General features: G+C 40.0%; 1 protein-coding gene across 1 annotated transcript in view; it reads right to left on the bottom strand.

The window, feature by feature from the left end:
* The window catches only part of CACNA1G (calcium voltage-gated channel subunit alpha1 G), a gene marked incomplete at its 5' end in the record, with an annotated part of 425,627 nt that overhangs the window by 230,022 nt on the left and 179,034 nt on the right, over nucleotides 1-16,571 (bottom strand). The window contains 2 exons of the mRNA XM_083353918.1: nucleotides 6,515-6,648; nucleotides 8,197-8,308. Of these exons, the coding sequence (XP_083210044.1) occupies nucleotides 6,515-6,648; nucleotides 8,197-8,308 (246 nt within the window). The remainder of the gene's footprint in view (nucleotides 1-6,514; nucleotides 6,649-8,196; nucleotides 8,309-16,571) is intronic.

The following is a 16,571-nucleotide window of genomic DNA, read 5'->3' as shown; positions in this document are numbered from 1 at the left end:
TGAACTGGCCCCCAAAGCCTGGCATGAACAAAGCACTGCAGATGTTATTAGACTGTGCTAAATTGGCCAAGCAAAAGCCTAGGAGGGAAGCCTCGGCTAGGTTTCAATTCAGCAAGCTTCACACATGTTCAGAATTACATGCTGTCTTCTTTGCACGCGACTCTCAGAACGTGCTGGTGAGAAAAGGGGCAATGCAGCCTAGATAGCAGAGAGGAATCTGGATGCACAAAATGATGCTCTACGTTCCCCAGAGTTCCCCCATGGATAATGCAGGATTGTTAAACAGGATTCTCATAGTTACCATGATGTCATAACTGAGCCCTTGGGGGTAATGTGAGACTGAATTGATAGCTCTGTTGCACACATTCTGTTTGTGTCAAATAGTTGGCCCTGAAATAAAGAATCATCTCTGATGACTACCGTTTAATTTACTTTGGGCTCAGCAGAAGTAGATTCTTTCCCAAATTCTGATCAGTGTTTTTGCCCTGCTAAGCAAACAATTTTTCTTTTTAAAGGGATGTTAAAATGCACTTTTGTTTGTTGGTGGATATTCTGACCATCTCTTAGCCAGCTGTAATGGTTTGTGAGAATGACCTTGGGAGAGAGGAGGAAGAGATACAGGGTAGACAATCATCATGTCAAAGGTAACTGAGTTCACAGTAGGGAAAGGAGTGTGGGAAGTGTTTCAGAAGGGCCTGTCCCTAGTTTTCTGGAGAGTACAAGAGAAATATTTGCAGTCTTGCAAGATTCTGTTAATCTAACCATATAATATAGAGTTAGTATGCATAGTTGTGCCGGTGGTCTGACTACCTCAAAGAGCTAATACCAAAACATGAAGATGTGGTGTTTTCTTTCTCAAAAAAAAAGGAAATAAATCATTATTTATGCTAGTGTTTCTCAACCTTGGTGACTTTAAGATGTGCAGACTTCAACTCCCAGAATTCCTCAGCCAGCTGGCTGGGGATTCTAGGCTTTTGAAATCCACACATTTTAAAGTTGACAACTTTGAAAAACACTGCTCTAAAATGAGACAGGTGGAGTTAGCTCTCTCTCTTTAAAAAAAAGGAGGAGACAAGAATATAGCTGTCCTTGATCTGGTGTCTATCTGATAATTTGGATTTCACTTTGCAGAACAGCCAACTCTGTAATTTGGGACTGATAGTTCATCACATTAGGATCATCTTTTTCAAAAGTACTAAGAATAAACTACCTACTTACAAACTCATAAACAAATGTAAGATGTATTTAGGGATTTGGGTTCATTTTTTTTCTTATACTTCCACTTTGACAATCAGCTTTAGGTAAAAAGGACTTCAGTTATTATGCAGGTGTCAAAGTCACGTTTTATGCATGTAAGGATTTAACTAAGTTTGAATAAATTTACACACTAATAAAAGAAGAATCAAAGGAAGTGTGTAGTAGGGTGCCCCAGGGCTCTGTTCTGGGCCCAGTGCTCTTCAACATCTTCATCAACGATTTGGATGAGGGGATAGATGGGGAACTCATCAAATTTGCAGATGACACCAAGCTGGCAGGAATAGCCAATACTCCAGAAGATAGGATTAAGATACAGGAGGATCTGGACAGACTCGAACACTGGGCACTATCTAACAAAATGAAATTCAATTGTGAAAAAAGTAAGGTTCTGCATTTAGGCAGGAAAAATCAAATGCACAGGTATAGTATAGGTGGTACCTTGCTCGATAGTAGTAACTGTGAGAGAGATCTCGGAGTCCTAGAAGACAATCACTTCAATATGAGCCAGAAGTGTGCTGCAACTGCCAAAAAAGCCAACACAGTGCTAGGCTGCATTAACAGAGGGATAGAATCAAGATCACGTGAAGTACTAATACCACTTTACAATGCCTTGGTAAGGCCACACCTGGAATACTGCATCCAGTTTTGGTCACCACGATGTAAAAAAGATGTCGAGACTCTAGAAAGAGTACAGAGAAGAGCAACAAAGATGATTGGGGGACTGGAGGCTAAAACATATAGGGAACGGTTGCTGGAATTGGGTATGTGTAGTTTAATGAAGAGAAGGGTGAGGGGTGACATGATAGCAGTGTTCCAATATCTCAGAGGCTGCCACAAAGAAGAGGGAGCCAAGCTATTCTCCAAAGCACCTGAAAGCAGGACAAGAAGCAATGGATGGAAACTAGTCAAGGAGAGAAGCAACCTAGAACTAAGGAGAAACTTCCTGACAGTTAGAACAACTAACCAGTGGAACAACCTGCCTCCAGAAGTGGTGAATGCTCCAACACTGGAAGTTTTTAAGAAGAGACTGGACAGCCATTTGTCTGAAATGGTATAGGGTTTCCTGCCTTAGCAGGGAGTTGGACTAGATGACCTCCAAGGTCCCTTCCAACATTATTATTATTATTATTATTATTATTATTATTATTATTATTATTATTATTATTGTCTTAAACTTGGACTCTACCATATTGTGATTTATGGCAATATCCAGAGTCCTTAGGAAGAGTAGGAAAAGCAAGATCAGATTATCTGCGATCACTAATAGCCCTTGGCCAACTAAGAAGACTGTCCTGGGTTCAAAATCCACATTTACCTAACAGGAAATGTTTGTTTAACTGAGTCCTATAGCAAAACTCTGAGGAGCAGGCTTGAGACCCCCCAAAAGCATCCTCAAGCGGGTATCAGAGTTCACCACTGCTCCCAACATTGCTGCTGGACCACCTTCTCTGCTATTCCATTGATGAAACCTGCATGACTATAATTATCTATATAATCTCAAAGTTAAATTATGATTATTCCTTGACCTTGATGTACTCCCCCTTCTTGGCAAATCCCATCCAAAGTTCATTGTAACTAGTAAAAATAATAGAGATTGAATTGCCTGCCAAGGGCTTCCTCAAATCCGCAGCCAGGAGCAAACCCAACGCAGATTTTTATATCATACATCAGCCTTCTCCAACCTGGTAGCCTCCAGGTTGTGGAGACAGCAAATCCCAGAATCCCAGCTGTATTTCTGCCAGGCTGGCTATGGCTTCAATACTTCTGGACAGCATCAAGTTAGAGAAAGCTTCCAGATGTTAGAGAGCTGCAATAATGGAGCTGGCTAAGCTACTACTAGACCTTATATACTACAATGGATTATAAGTTTGAGCAGAGACTTCTTTACACCCGGACCCACACCTCAGTCCATGTGGTTGTAAGCAAGTCTGATTTGACTTAATCTTCCTCCCTAAAGGAAAGATGCACAACTCTGGGGTGGCCATGGGTCACAACCATCAGTTCGAAGACAAGCCAGGCATTTTAAAAAAGTGACAAAACATTTTATTTATACCAAAACCAACATTTTGTTTAAATTAAAACAATTTACACCTAATACAATTACTGCATCCCCATGTATTTTACAATTCTTCTTTCCTGCCACATGAAACACAACTGTGGTTGCAGGGTTTGGGAACACCATCTCAGGAATCCTTGCAACCATGATGCTGTGCCTCCTACACGTGTGTGCACTGCTTTGAACTCTATAGCTTAAATTAAAGAAAAGTTAAGTGCTGCTGCTGCTGATGAACATCAGGAGGATCTTATAAGAACCCATCATCCCTCTAAAAAATTGCTTCTACCAGCATGATGGGCTTCTGCTGCTGACTTCCTAACCCAAAGAAATGTGGCCATTGTGGTTTATTTCTCAAATCCTTTAGTCCAGGGGTGTCAAACTTCCAGCCCGTGGGCCAGTTGCATCTTATGGAGACAGTGCCCACCCCAACTCTGGCAATGCAAAAAAAGTCGCGATTTGTCACGGCACATCACGTGATGTGGTGAGTTTGACACCCATGCTTTAGTCTATTTCGGGAAATTCCAGTTCATTATATACAAAAGTGTGTGGGTGTGTGTGCGTGTGTAGGGGCAGAAGTCTAAGAGATTCAAGCCATTCTTTGTGAATAGGAAGGTGGAGAGAGAGAGAGAGAGAGAGAGAGAGAGAGAGAGAGAGAGCCTCCAAGCCCTTTATGTGTCAAGGAAATTTAACCCTCTTGGCTGAAGGCCAGAAACTTTTCATGTGGATTGGAAACCTCAGCCAGGAGATTCTCGGGTGCTAGGGGAAAAAAAACTTTAATTTAAACCAGGTGCCTCTGGAAGAAGAAAAAAAACACCACTTCATGAAAGGCAAAAACTTGGTCGCGTTCCCTCAAAACAAAAGGGCAATCACGCACATTTTGACTGAAATATCCCCTTTTTGGAATGCAGCCTTCATGCTTTAAACAAACTCGCTGAAACCTCATCCATTTGGACAATCGGCATGAAACTGAGACTACCCATATTTCTGGAGCCGGAGCAAATGCTTGAGGAGGATGCCAGCTATGTCCGCCCAAAGCTGCAGAGGCCTTACAGTATGGAAAGCAACACATAGGCTGGCAGGGAACAAAGGAAAGTGGGGTTTGTGGCTGTCAGCCTTCACAGTGGCCTTCCTTGATTGCTGCTGTCTGCAAATGTTAACACTGTGAGTGCCATGGGAAGCAAGGAGGCCCATGGAAGATGGCAAGGAACTGCATTCATACTGCCTGCTTGCTGGCTGCAAGGGGCACAGTGGGGACAGAGAGGTATTGGGGACATCTGTTGCTACTGTCACACTTTTGCCTAAAATCCTTATTCCGGAATGGGACAAGTCACTGTGCCCATTTCACCACAGCCATATCACCATGGCCAATTCGACATTGCCATTTCAAAGCAGCCAACTTGCCACAGGACAACTCACCACAGAAAATTCCATATAAATGTTATCTTCCACTGTTTCTTTGACATCATTTCCATTTGGAGCTTTATGTCAGGATAATGATTTAAATGCTAACCAGCTTATGTAATGTAAAATGGATGATGCAATGATAGGAATGACTCAGCAGATGTCTGTATCTCTTTAAGAGCCTGAGTATAAAAGGGAAGGCTTTTGCTACTCTGTTCTCTCTCATCCGTTTCTTGCTGTAATTGCTATATATTGGAGTTTGCTGTATTACCATGTGTATGTATTTTGTTTCTAGTGTATATTGTAGATAGTGTAATATAAATCACCATTTAATACAAACCACTATTTACTGTATTTACTCCTAGGTTACCTCAGCACAATAAGATTGTGCATGCTCTGACACTTTATATTGGTAAATCAAGTACTCAATCACCAAAAAATATCCTTTCCTAAGTAAACATTGGAAAATCCTCTACAATAACCAAAAGGAGCAGTAATGATGAACTGCAACTGATTAGATGAATGAGACCTTTTAAAAGTCCTGTCCTAGGAGACCTGACCACCTCCTGTGCCAGGCATAAAAAAAATATAAGATCCACTAGGACTTCTTCTTTGTTCCTCATTCTGAGTTGTGAGGCCAAAACTCTAGTCTTCCTTCTCTCTCCCCCCCCCCCCATTTGGAGGGCTTGGATATTTTAAGGAGTAAAACTGCTTAAATGCTGCTTAAAGCATTCCATTCATTCCTTGTCAGAATGGGTCTGGTCCATCCACTTTTGGAAAGCAGCTCCAAACATGGCACACAAAGTCTGCCACGGAGCTAACAAACATGGGCTCCTGCCTGATCCTTTTACTCTTAAACAAGTAGGGCTAAACTGGACAACCAGACTTTATGACTCTCTATGTCTCCTAATACATCTGCCTCTCCAGTTTGCCAAGGTTGTTTCCCCCCCCCCCCCCGAGATATGTGGATCATTACAGGAGGAAAAGAACATGTGCCGTGCATAAGAACACCATCTTTTCATTAATACTCTTTGCAGGTAAGAAAATACTTTTGGAGAAGTATATGAGTATCGCACAGAAGGAAACTAATCTGCTACAAAGTTAGAGGTCTCCGAATTTTCCTAACAATACCCTCCTCTTCCATCTTCCACCTCCCCATGTCCATATCAGCATCTCCTGAGCCTTTTGCATCAAAAGGAGAAGAGAATGACTCTGAGGCCGCTGGTGCAGGAGCCCCGGAAAATTCCAACTTTGCACACAAGAAATAACATTAACATAGCAACTCTTGGCTGGGATTTATAAAACACTCCATAAATCTCCAATGCGATTATTTATAGTGCCTTTAATGTCTTTCAGTAGCTGAAAGAAAGTACTCCAAATGCCGTGGAAATGTTCGCTGACATCTATCATGTAATTCTGAATGGGGAAAAATAAATAATAGGCCTCTGTTGCATTTTCGCTCTTTGTACGTATGGCATAATTGGCGTGTATGAGGATTGCAGTGCTGAGAATTTTCAGCCAAGGCTACCATTGGTTGCACTCTGGGAATTGCAGTTCCCAACACATCTGGAAGGGCCCTGGGAGAGAAAGGTTGCCAGAGTAAAGCTTGAAATGTTAAAAAGTAGAACTAAGCAATTGAAACTCTATACAATTTGTGCTAGGCACAATATTATGCTAAAACTTTCTACATTTATTCTGTTTAGCTAATGTAATAACTAAGAAATATGAACACGATAATCTATTTCTCAGCTGTTTTCAGCAGAAAGTTGCTTTTTGTTTGAGAATTAATTTCTGACTTACCCAGCTATAACTATAAAAAAATCCAGACGATTCCACGTGTCTCCCAGGTAGCACTTCTTCCCAAAAATCCCCAAGGCAATCATCTTGATTATCATTTCCACCGCAAAGAAGGCAAAGATAAAATCATCAAAACTCTGGAAGATAAAGAAGCAGGATCTGTGAAAAAAATCTGAGGTAGTGGCAGTTCATTTTTCAAGAAATCTGACCCAATCTGTTTTAAGGCCATCTTCCATCACAATTTTATATGCTCCTGAAGACAACACTTCCCACATTTCTAAGTGTAAAAGAAGGAAATTATTTCATCCCCAGAAAAGAAGTGAGTTGAAAATGCACAGCTATATTATATCTGGACATTTCCTCAGCTCCAGTGCCAAAGTGAGTGAAGAAAGCCTTTTCAGCTTGGTTATGAGTCTCCAATCACCATCAGATTTATTTAGGTAAGAAGCCAAGATATGAACAAACTAGACTATAAATTACCCTCATCTGACAGATTGTTTGCCCCACTTTGTGTCAAAAACAACTCCCCTATATTTTAACAGTGGAAATTGGTGGCTTTGCTTCCTCTTTAGATCCAAATTTCAGTTCTTGGTAGATCTCCCACACTGAATAATGTTTGGATTTGAGGTGAGTTCCCCATCCCAAATAAATGTTTGGCACTCAGTTTTCTAATTTCTGCTAGTTTCTGCAGTAAATTTAACATTTACTGCTTTCCTTGGATATATGTTAGGAAAACTATGCATATGGATAGCTCAAGAATGATGGGTAAGAAATCCATCTTGGTTCTTTACCCATATGGCAAACAGACCAGAGAGAGAATTGCATCTAAAAGAACTTCCCTACATCCATGGAATGTAGGACATGGGATATAAGGTCTTAAATCAGGTGAAAACATTTGCCATGAGAGCTATTCTGACTCAGACTTGCATATCATGTTCCTTATTTTTTTATTTGTGAAAAATTATATGACCTCCCAACTCACTTTCAGTGACTCCCAGTAGCTTACAAAGATAAAAACCCAATATAAAAAGCAATAACACCCCCCCAACACACACACACCTGATGACAACAATCAGTCAAATTTTGATGGGCTCCATCCAACTCTGTGTTCCCTGTGGTAAATCCCCAGGGACTTGCAAAATAGTGTCAAAGTGGGGGGCAATTTTATCTCCTCAGAGATGATGTTCCATAGGTAGGGAACCACCACGGAGAAGGCCTTACTTTTTCATCCTGCTAGGTCATTAGGAGAGGGGATCTATAACATTTCCTGCCTCCCTGCTCTCCCTCTGGTTGGTGAGGTAGATGTGACTGGGAAAGAGGGTCCTCTAAATAACCTGGTTCCAAGCCATGTAAGACTTTGGAGGTGACAAACAGCACCTTGAATTGGGCCCAGAAACAAATTGCCAGCCAGGAGGAGAAATGAGATATGTGCACAATTAGGCCTGCACAAAACCATGCAGGCCACTGTATTTTGGACCAATTGAAGCTTCTGGATACCTTTCAAGGGTAGGTCCGTGTAGAGTCCTAGTTGGTCCTTTAAACAAAAGAAAAAGAAAGCTAGAGATGTTAGAGATTGAACTGGAAGCCTGTTGCAGTCAAAACATGGGCTTCTTTTCCCACTAAGCTAAGGCCTCTTTCTTGTATTACACTTTGACAAACTGGCATAAAGATAAAACAAATTTTACCTGGAGAATCTTGCAGCGTGGAGAGTCACAGCCCATGTCTTCACAAGGGTGGAACATGCCCAAAGTGACACAGTTCAGGAGAATTACCAGCATACTCATTCTTTCAAACCAGGTGCAAAGGGGATCAGTCAAGGAAAAGACCAAGTTCAGAAAAAGACTTTAAAATGAAACACACATTCAAAGGGTAAGACATGGAGGCATTTTATGCATATTTTAGTTAAGTCGCTATAGAAAAGAGTAGCTAAAACATGTTCTGTACGGATTTGAGTGCCAATGTTTTCCTGTAACAGTAATAGTACCACTTCTTTCTAATTTACCTTCTCCAGAAAGATCACGTATCTTGCTCCTACCAACCAGTCACACCTATAGGCACCCCAGTTCGTATTGCAGTTTTGTAAAACACACATTTTACCTGCTTACTATCTTTGGCCAGCAAATCTTGGGGAAGATATGAGGGTTAAATGAAAACTAATGCCTTCACCTTTATAACTAAATTTGGACTATTTTAATAAATGAATTAGGAAAATAATCTTTCAAATGAGCTCTTTTGTTACTTGTATTTACTTCTTCATATATTACCACCATTTACTGCACTTCTGCCAACAATTGGCAAGCTAAATAGTGCTAAAGAACCCCAAGATAATCCTTTCCACCTCTTCTTCTGAGTCCAACAGATGCCCACAACCAGTGCTTTTTTTCTAAAAAAAAAAAAAAGGTGCCGGAACTCAGAGGTGCTGTCACTGGGAGCGATGCCGGTGTCTTGCTACGGTGTCGCTGCCCGTCCTTTGCACCCCTGCCCCTGTGGCTCAGAGCCACATGCCGCACAGATTCCCCTCCCCACAGCCGCTGTGGGGATTCCCCTCCCTGCAGTTGCCTGCTGAGCCCCCACCCGGAGCTGCTCCGAACCCTGACCCAGAGCTGTGTTCCTCGTGGCAGTGGTCTCTGGCACCAAACAGCCTCTTTCCAACCACATCCAGAAAAAATTATAACAAACATTGGAATTCTCAAGGCCATGTTTGGTATTTCCCAGCAATCTGTTACTGGAAGGAAAAAGCATTCACTGCTGCGTTACTCATCCCAGAGAAGCATTTGCATGTATGCAGGTATCCTTAGGGTGCCATAGTTATGGATGAGAAATATTGGTTGCAAAGTTGGCATTTCTGGATGTAATACAGATATTTTAGACTTATTTTTGTTTCTTTGCATGTTTGATATTTTTAAAAAGGCATATGCTACCGACTACACTTATGCACATATGTAACATCCTTTGCTAGGATACATGACCACAGGTTGTCCAGAATGTGAAAAGTGAAAGGTTGTGACTAAACAAAATTTTAATGTACAGATAATACCAAAAAGAAATTATTTTAGCCTTTTTAATAAATGTTATTGATGTTAAGCTCACCATGGAAAACATCATATATTGTTATGTATATACTAGGTTAATTATTTAAAGACTGAAGTGCAACATAACTAGATTCTAAATAATCTATTTTTCAAAACACACAACAGTCCAAACAGTAAAAGTAAAGTCCAAATTAAGAATATTTCATTCTTAAGAATTGTTTAATTTAAAGTGGTTTAGTTGTAATAGATGGTTATAGATTCAAAATAGTTTTCAAGAGTGTACAAAAGATACTATTTTTTCCTAGCATCAGCTAAATTAGACATATTACATTGAGAAAAATGTTTCTCATTTCTTTCCTGTTACCTTTATTGATTTCATTGCAGAGATGTTAACATAGGAAATAGATTATTTTGTTATCTAATTTTACCTTCCAAAAGACAGGAGCAGATGAAAAATGTGAGGTTCTTTCCTGTTGGCTCTTTTGAATTAGCTGTTTTAGATTCTAAAAGTTTAGTTCCTAAAGAAGTAACCTTGTAAATAATTTTAATGTCCTTTTCTAGTGCAGGGTAGGCAACCTTGGCTCTTTTATGACTCAAGGACTTCAACTCCCAGAATTCCTGAGCCAGCATGGCTCAGCTTGGAAACCTCTCTCTTTCACCTCAGTGTGGCTGGCTCACTCCTCGTCCTTCTCTTCATTAGACTAGACATTCCCAATTCCAGCAACCGTTCCTTTTGTGTTTTAGCCTCCAGTCCCCTGTGTTGCAGTGTAGTGTTCTGAGATGATAGTAGTGCCAGGTTCAAGAAAATCCATTTGACCTTGATCACAGAAAATCAGCTGTTCCTGGTTTTCACCATAAACAACCTGCACTAAGTGGTACATTTCAGTTGGAAGAAGACTTTCAATAGTCAAAAATTGAATCATGGCACACTACACTGATGTGTATTCGCTGAAAGCTTTGATTTCATGAACAATAACATGAATGTGTTGTCACAGCAACTTCCTGAAGTGAAATAACAGATGCTAAAGGGCACGTCAAGAACCAGTTTTGTATAGTGGTTAAGGCATCAGGCTAGAAACCAGGAAATTATGAATTCTAGTTCCACCTTGGGTATGAAGCCAGCTGGGTGACTTTGGGCTAGTCACTTTTTCTCAATCCTAAGAAGAAGGCAATGACAAACCACTTCTTAAAACCATGCCATGAAAACTGCAGGGATTTGTCCAGGCATTTTCCAAGTATCAGATAATACTGAATAAAAGAATTAAAAAAAGAAAAGGACATGCCAAGGCTTCTAGCATGTTAATACTGCATCTGTTGGTCACTTATACTATTGGACATATTACTTCTCATTCAACCCCTGTAAATTTGTACCAAAGAATCTGCACTTGGTGAGCAAGTGGGAGGATGACAAAAAGCACATGGATGTCATCATACAGATATAACTTACATGCATGAATCAAATGTGGGGATGCAAGTCCATAACCAAAGCATTTGCATCTTAATATCACTGCACAGATGGCATCATGATAATCTGCTGTGCCAACTTCTGCTTCTTTCTTTTGTAATACAGATAATAAAGGCTTCTTCAACGTAACTAAGGTCCAGTATAGCTTTTTGATAGTTTTCTGTACTTCATAACACTTTGTAAGTTTATTTATATTTGACAAAATCTACACGATCAAGTTTATACCAAGGGCTATTACATTTGTACTGGTTTTCATATAAAACTATGCTCTGTGATTTGGAAACTAGCCTGTTAGTACAAACCCCTATGATTGTTACAACAGATGGAATTTTACAACACATCCTGCCTGTCTTATTTTTGAGCAATTCCACCAGAAGTGGTTGAATGAATTCTGAAATTATTTAAGGACTTGAGGTAATGATGAGTCAGTGAGAGGCCAGTGCTGTAGGTGTTGATGTTTTATGAGACCTTCCACTAAGGAATATGAGGAAAGAAGTACTCCATAATGAAAGGGGAATAAAGCATGCTACTCTTCACTTAGGCAAACTCAGGCACAGAATCTGCCAAAACTCAAAGAACCTCGAGCTAAAAGGGCCTATTAGCAATTAGAACTTCAAATTCTGACCTAAATATTATATCATCTCTAAGCTTGTAAAATCACATGATCCCAGAGATACCGATCAGATGGAGTACAGGCTGATGCATTAAGCAACCTCTGTGTTTGCTGATATTTTTCCCTCTCACAAAACTTTTCCAAGTGTACATAGCACTTTCATTTGATTCCCATTGTCTCTTTCCTCTACCTACGGCTATCCAGTTCCCATAGTCTGAAGGAGTGCCACAAAAATATAATCAGGGACATAAAAGTCAGGACAACTTTGGATGTTGGTAAAGAAATGGCAATTAACTGTCTTGCAACATGGCTTATTTTGGGACTACATTTGGAAGTAACCTAGTTGTAACCACCTCTGACCATTTTATGATTAATCCAGTCAGAGGCAACTACTTAGGTCTCATCTATCTTTCCATTTATGGACTATTGCTGCACATAAGCACTGATATTTAGGGGTACTTAATACTAATGGATTAAAAAAACAGTTGCACATATACTTACCAAGAAGTATTTGCATGGCCTTCAGCAAAATACTAAGCTAGGGTAAGCGAGACAGTGCAATTTCTGGATTGGGGGAGATTACTTTGGGGAAACATTAATTCCCAAACATTTCTATTCCGAGTAGAAACTATGGTTATGTCAACAAGAGTTACCTAACTCCAAGACTGAACATGTTGGGCCAAATAACAATTCAACCATGGGAAAGGCAGGAGAAAAAATGTGTTTTGCTCCATATTTACAGAACCATATGCTTCAAATAGCTTCATTCTAGTCAGTAAGAAAGATCCTGATCTAGCTGTGCCATGTTGGGTGCCTGGGCAGTTTCTGCTCTGCTCGAGCTGTGAGAGTTCTTACACTGGAAATCTTATACCAACCATGCTGGGCACTCCTCCTTGTAGTTTATTCCTTTCTTCCAGGCATCCCTGAGTCAGCTGAAATCCTGGACACTGTCAGAAACAAACTTGATGAGGAGATCTTGGCAGCTGCCTAAGATTGCCATGTGATGATGTCAAGCTCGATGCCAGTCATGCATACAGCAAGGCTGAAGGGCTGGGGATGAGGAGGATAGGCCAAGGCTCTGTCATATTGTACCCAAAAAGTCTCCCTCAAGACACCTGAGGCATTAGGTCTGTCACTTCTATTGGCTGCACTGAAAGCAAACACTCTCAAAACTGAATGCTTTTTCATGTTATGCTCTGAAACCCAAGAGATATAGCTCTCAAGCTATAAAATGTCCTTGTTCTTGGTTTGTAGGATTATTTCTTCCTGCTTTCTTCCTGTTGAAAAGACTATCATCAAATGGGAATAAATGTAATAACAACAACAACAACAAAACAACAACAACAATAATAATAATACAGCAACAACAATGCAAATATGTGTGCTACATATTTAACATGTTCACTCACTATTTTATATATACATATTCCTTCTGTCATCAATCGGGATTGCCCAACGGGTTATGTTATGAAACTTTATATTATTAAAGTCTTTGCACCTCATTGGTGGTTCAGGTGTTAAAGCCAATGACTCCAATGACGGACGCCATCCAAACTACATACAATGAAAGGAACTATACTTTTCAAGACAATTAAACTACTTTCTCTCTGTTGCTCATTCTGTCTGCCCCCATATTGCTTTATGTGAATTTCCAAGAAAGCTATAATCTAAGCTATGAGCCAGAATTCTTGCTCTCAAAATGTGTAAATATTTCTTTGAAATGAAATGAAAGCATTAAATATCAGCATCAGCACTTATATAGAACTTAATAGAAGTCTATATATAAAAACTAACCAATTCTTTAGGCATCAGCCTCACACCTTCCAGTTCTAAGCACTTACAAACATGCAAATAATTCCACCGGGAGAGACTTCTATGAATCCCAAATTTCTTAGAGTAGAACTCTGTATTTTAGTGAGTAACCAGAACCTGAGCAAAAGTTTCTTTGTAAAACTTTGATGAGAATTTTTGGTTCGTGTATACATGAACAGTTTCACAAACTTAATTTTTTGATTTAGCATTTAGTTGTGTGTGGGCTACAACATAAGCAGCAATACTAATGTTCATTGGAAATTTGCTGATTAGTGACTACCGTATCATTTTTCTCTTGGTTAGCCTGGTAAATTTTCAGAGGTTGGGTACCATCACACAATAGTGACCCAAGGCTGCCCATTAAAAAAATAATACTAATCTTGAATCTTCCAAGAATATCACAAAACAAAAAATATTTACTGTGATTTATTAGTCAAATGCTAGCATTTGAAGAACAGTCTGTTGCTACAGCTAAAGAAGCCTGGGATAGCATTGTGCAATACAACTGCTTTCAACATGAATTTCTAGAGATGAATAAATGGATAAATGATGATGATGGTCAGCAATGAACCTATGAGCTTCTGCTAATAGGAATCTCAAGTTGTTAGCCTAAGTATCACAAAAAGGGGCCCTTCCATGAAGGACAATAAATGTGCTGAGCCTCCATGATCACGACTGCACTTTTCCCTCCAGGGCCTTTGCTATATTGTAGGCATCATTTGGATAATGCAGTCTGAATAGCATCATTATGGATTTTATTCATCTCCTAAGGCTGAATGCAAGGCTTAGGCAAAATATTCCAGAAATAAATTCTACAAGGGTTTTTGTAGTTTGTTGGGGGAAAAAATACTTATATGAAGGTGATTTTTTTTTCATAGCAGCTTTATTGGGGTGATTTAGAAAATTACAACAGCATAAAGAGAAATGGTTAGATATCCATGCAATCAATACAGGAGAATATTTGTAGCTCAGGGTTGAAATGAGGGCTCCTTGGTGCTCTCTGAGCTTGGTTGTTTTTTGATTGACTAGCCATGGGTAGTCATGTAATGGCTGGATAGTCATTACCCAACTCATTCATTGGGTAATGAAACGTTTGCAAGAAAAACAACCAAGCTCAGAGAGCACCAAGGACCCCTTATTCCTGTAATGCTAAGTTGGGGTCTCTCCATGGCTGCTTGAACAAACAGGAGAACGGTGGAAGATCTGATCATCCAGCATCCCATCTGGGAGACAGTGAGCAGAAAAATCTGGCTTGCAATTGAACAGTCTGTGTTCTAAAATCTCGTATTCTTTCTGTTCTTTAGAAGCAAATGCAGGGCTTAGTTGACTTTTGACTTCAGTTGTCATGTACCAAGACCTTAATTCACTTTCTCCATCAGCCAAATAAGGAGCATGGGGAGCAATCAGGAGCAGTCCCTAACAACAAATGACTGACGGGCAGAGGAATTACAGGAAAGAGGGAAGTGAAGCTCCTATCAACTCCTCAAACCTACCAGAACCTCCAGCCATTTTTTCCTCGTTGATCTGTTGATTTGATGGCTGATCAAAAGCCAAAAAATGTTAACAGGGAACCATGCAACAGTGAGAAGAAGGGGAAAAGCCTTCTTGTTTTCTAATATTTCCTAGTCACCATATTATAGACTGCTAGTCTTCTTCCACCGTGAAGAGGAGGTGTGTATGATAAAAGCAAATCTGCATGTATTTACATACTGATGAGGCCCCTGGCCCAGTTCCTAAGGAGCCAGCTGGAGCTAGGAAAAATTCTCAGTGTTTTAGCATATACGACAGCTGTAGCAGCAAGGCTGCCTGAAGTTTGAAACAGGAGTTTACAATACAGTAGTTCATCATAACTGGTTTGTATGGAACATTTGTGATGAACAAGCAGGTGGAAAGGAAGGTGGGCAAAGCTATGGGAGGGAGGGAGCGAACTCTCTTGGAACCTGGGATTGTTAGAAATTCCTCTATGCCCTTCCCCTTTCTTGTCCCTAATTGCATAGTGGCAAAGACAGCCGCCTTTTCTCTCTGCATAATCCATTTTCAATTACAAGATTCCCAAGAAAATGCATATTTCCTCTTTGCTCTTGCATATTCTTCCCATTAATGATAAGTAATAATAGGTTGTAAGAAGCAGAGATGACTTTAAAATTACATAACAGAGTGTGAGAGTAAAGTTGAAGGAAAGAATTGCAACAAATCCTTCCAGCCATGCAATTAAACAGCCCTACCCAGCAATATGTAGACCATCCTTCCATGGAGAGGTATTACCTATTTCACATTGTCCTTCATAGAAATTTCTCCATGAGGAGGAGCATAGGGTAAGCTCAGATGAACAATTAAACTGTCTCTCAAGCAATGCCATAATTTGCCAGCATACCTCTATAAAACCGGTACGCAGTTCTTTTACCTTAGATGTTTTTCCATTTAAATGTCCTGAGCATCGTTGATATTTCATAAATATAACTAGCAGTTGCCCTTACGCTAAGGCAATTCTGTTGGGATGACTCAGCATTCATTGTCAAAGAAGAAATGTAGAAGTGAGGAAAATGTCTACATAGAAGAAAAACTTGAAATTTGGATAATAACTAAATCTTCTCGTGTTCTTTCACTGAAAAAGACTGAATCTAAATTCTACCTATCTATCTATCTATCTATCTATCTATCAATCTATCTATCTATCTATCTATCTATCTATCTATCTATCTATCTATCTATCTATTTATTTATCTATCTATCTGGTATTATTTGAGAGCCAATTGGTGTAGTGGTAAAGGCATCTGATTAAAAACTGGGAAATTGTGAGTTCTAGTCTCTCCCCAGGAACTAAGTTGGCTCGGTGAGTTTGGGCCAGTTGCGCTCTCTCTCTCTCTCTCAACCTTAGGAAGGAGGCAAGAACATATCACCAGGTCTTTGTCAAGAAAATTGCAAGGATTGTCCAGGCAGTTGCCAGGAGTGAAAAACTGACTTGAAGGGTGTGAGGAGTGAAAAACTGACTTGAAGGGTGTGTGTGTGTGTGTGTGTGTGTGTGTGTGTGTGTGTTTGTGTGTGTAGTAAGCACACACATAGGCACATGTGTGTGCACACACACATAACACACGCACACACAGAGCCAGGCACAAGTACCTGCGCGCACATACATAC

This window comes from Vipera ursinii (assembly GCF_947247035.1).
Source record: "Vipera ursinii genome assembly, chromosome: 2".
NCBI lineage: Eukaryota > Metazoa > Chordata > Lepidosauria > Squamata > Viperidae > Vipera > Vipera ursinii.
This window is presented reverse-complemented; position numbering and strand designations above follow the sequence as displayed.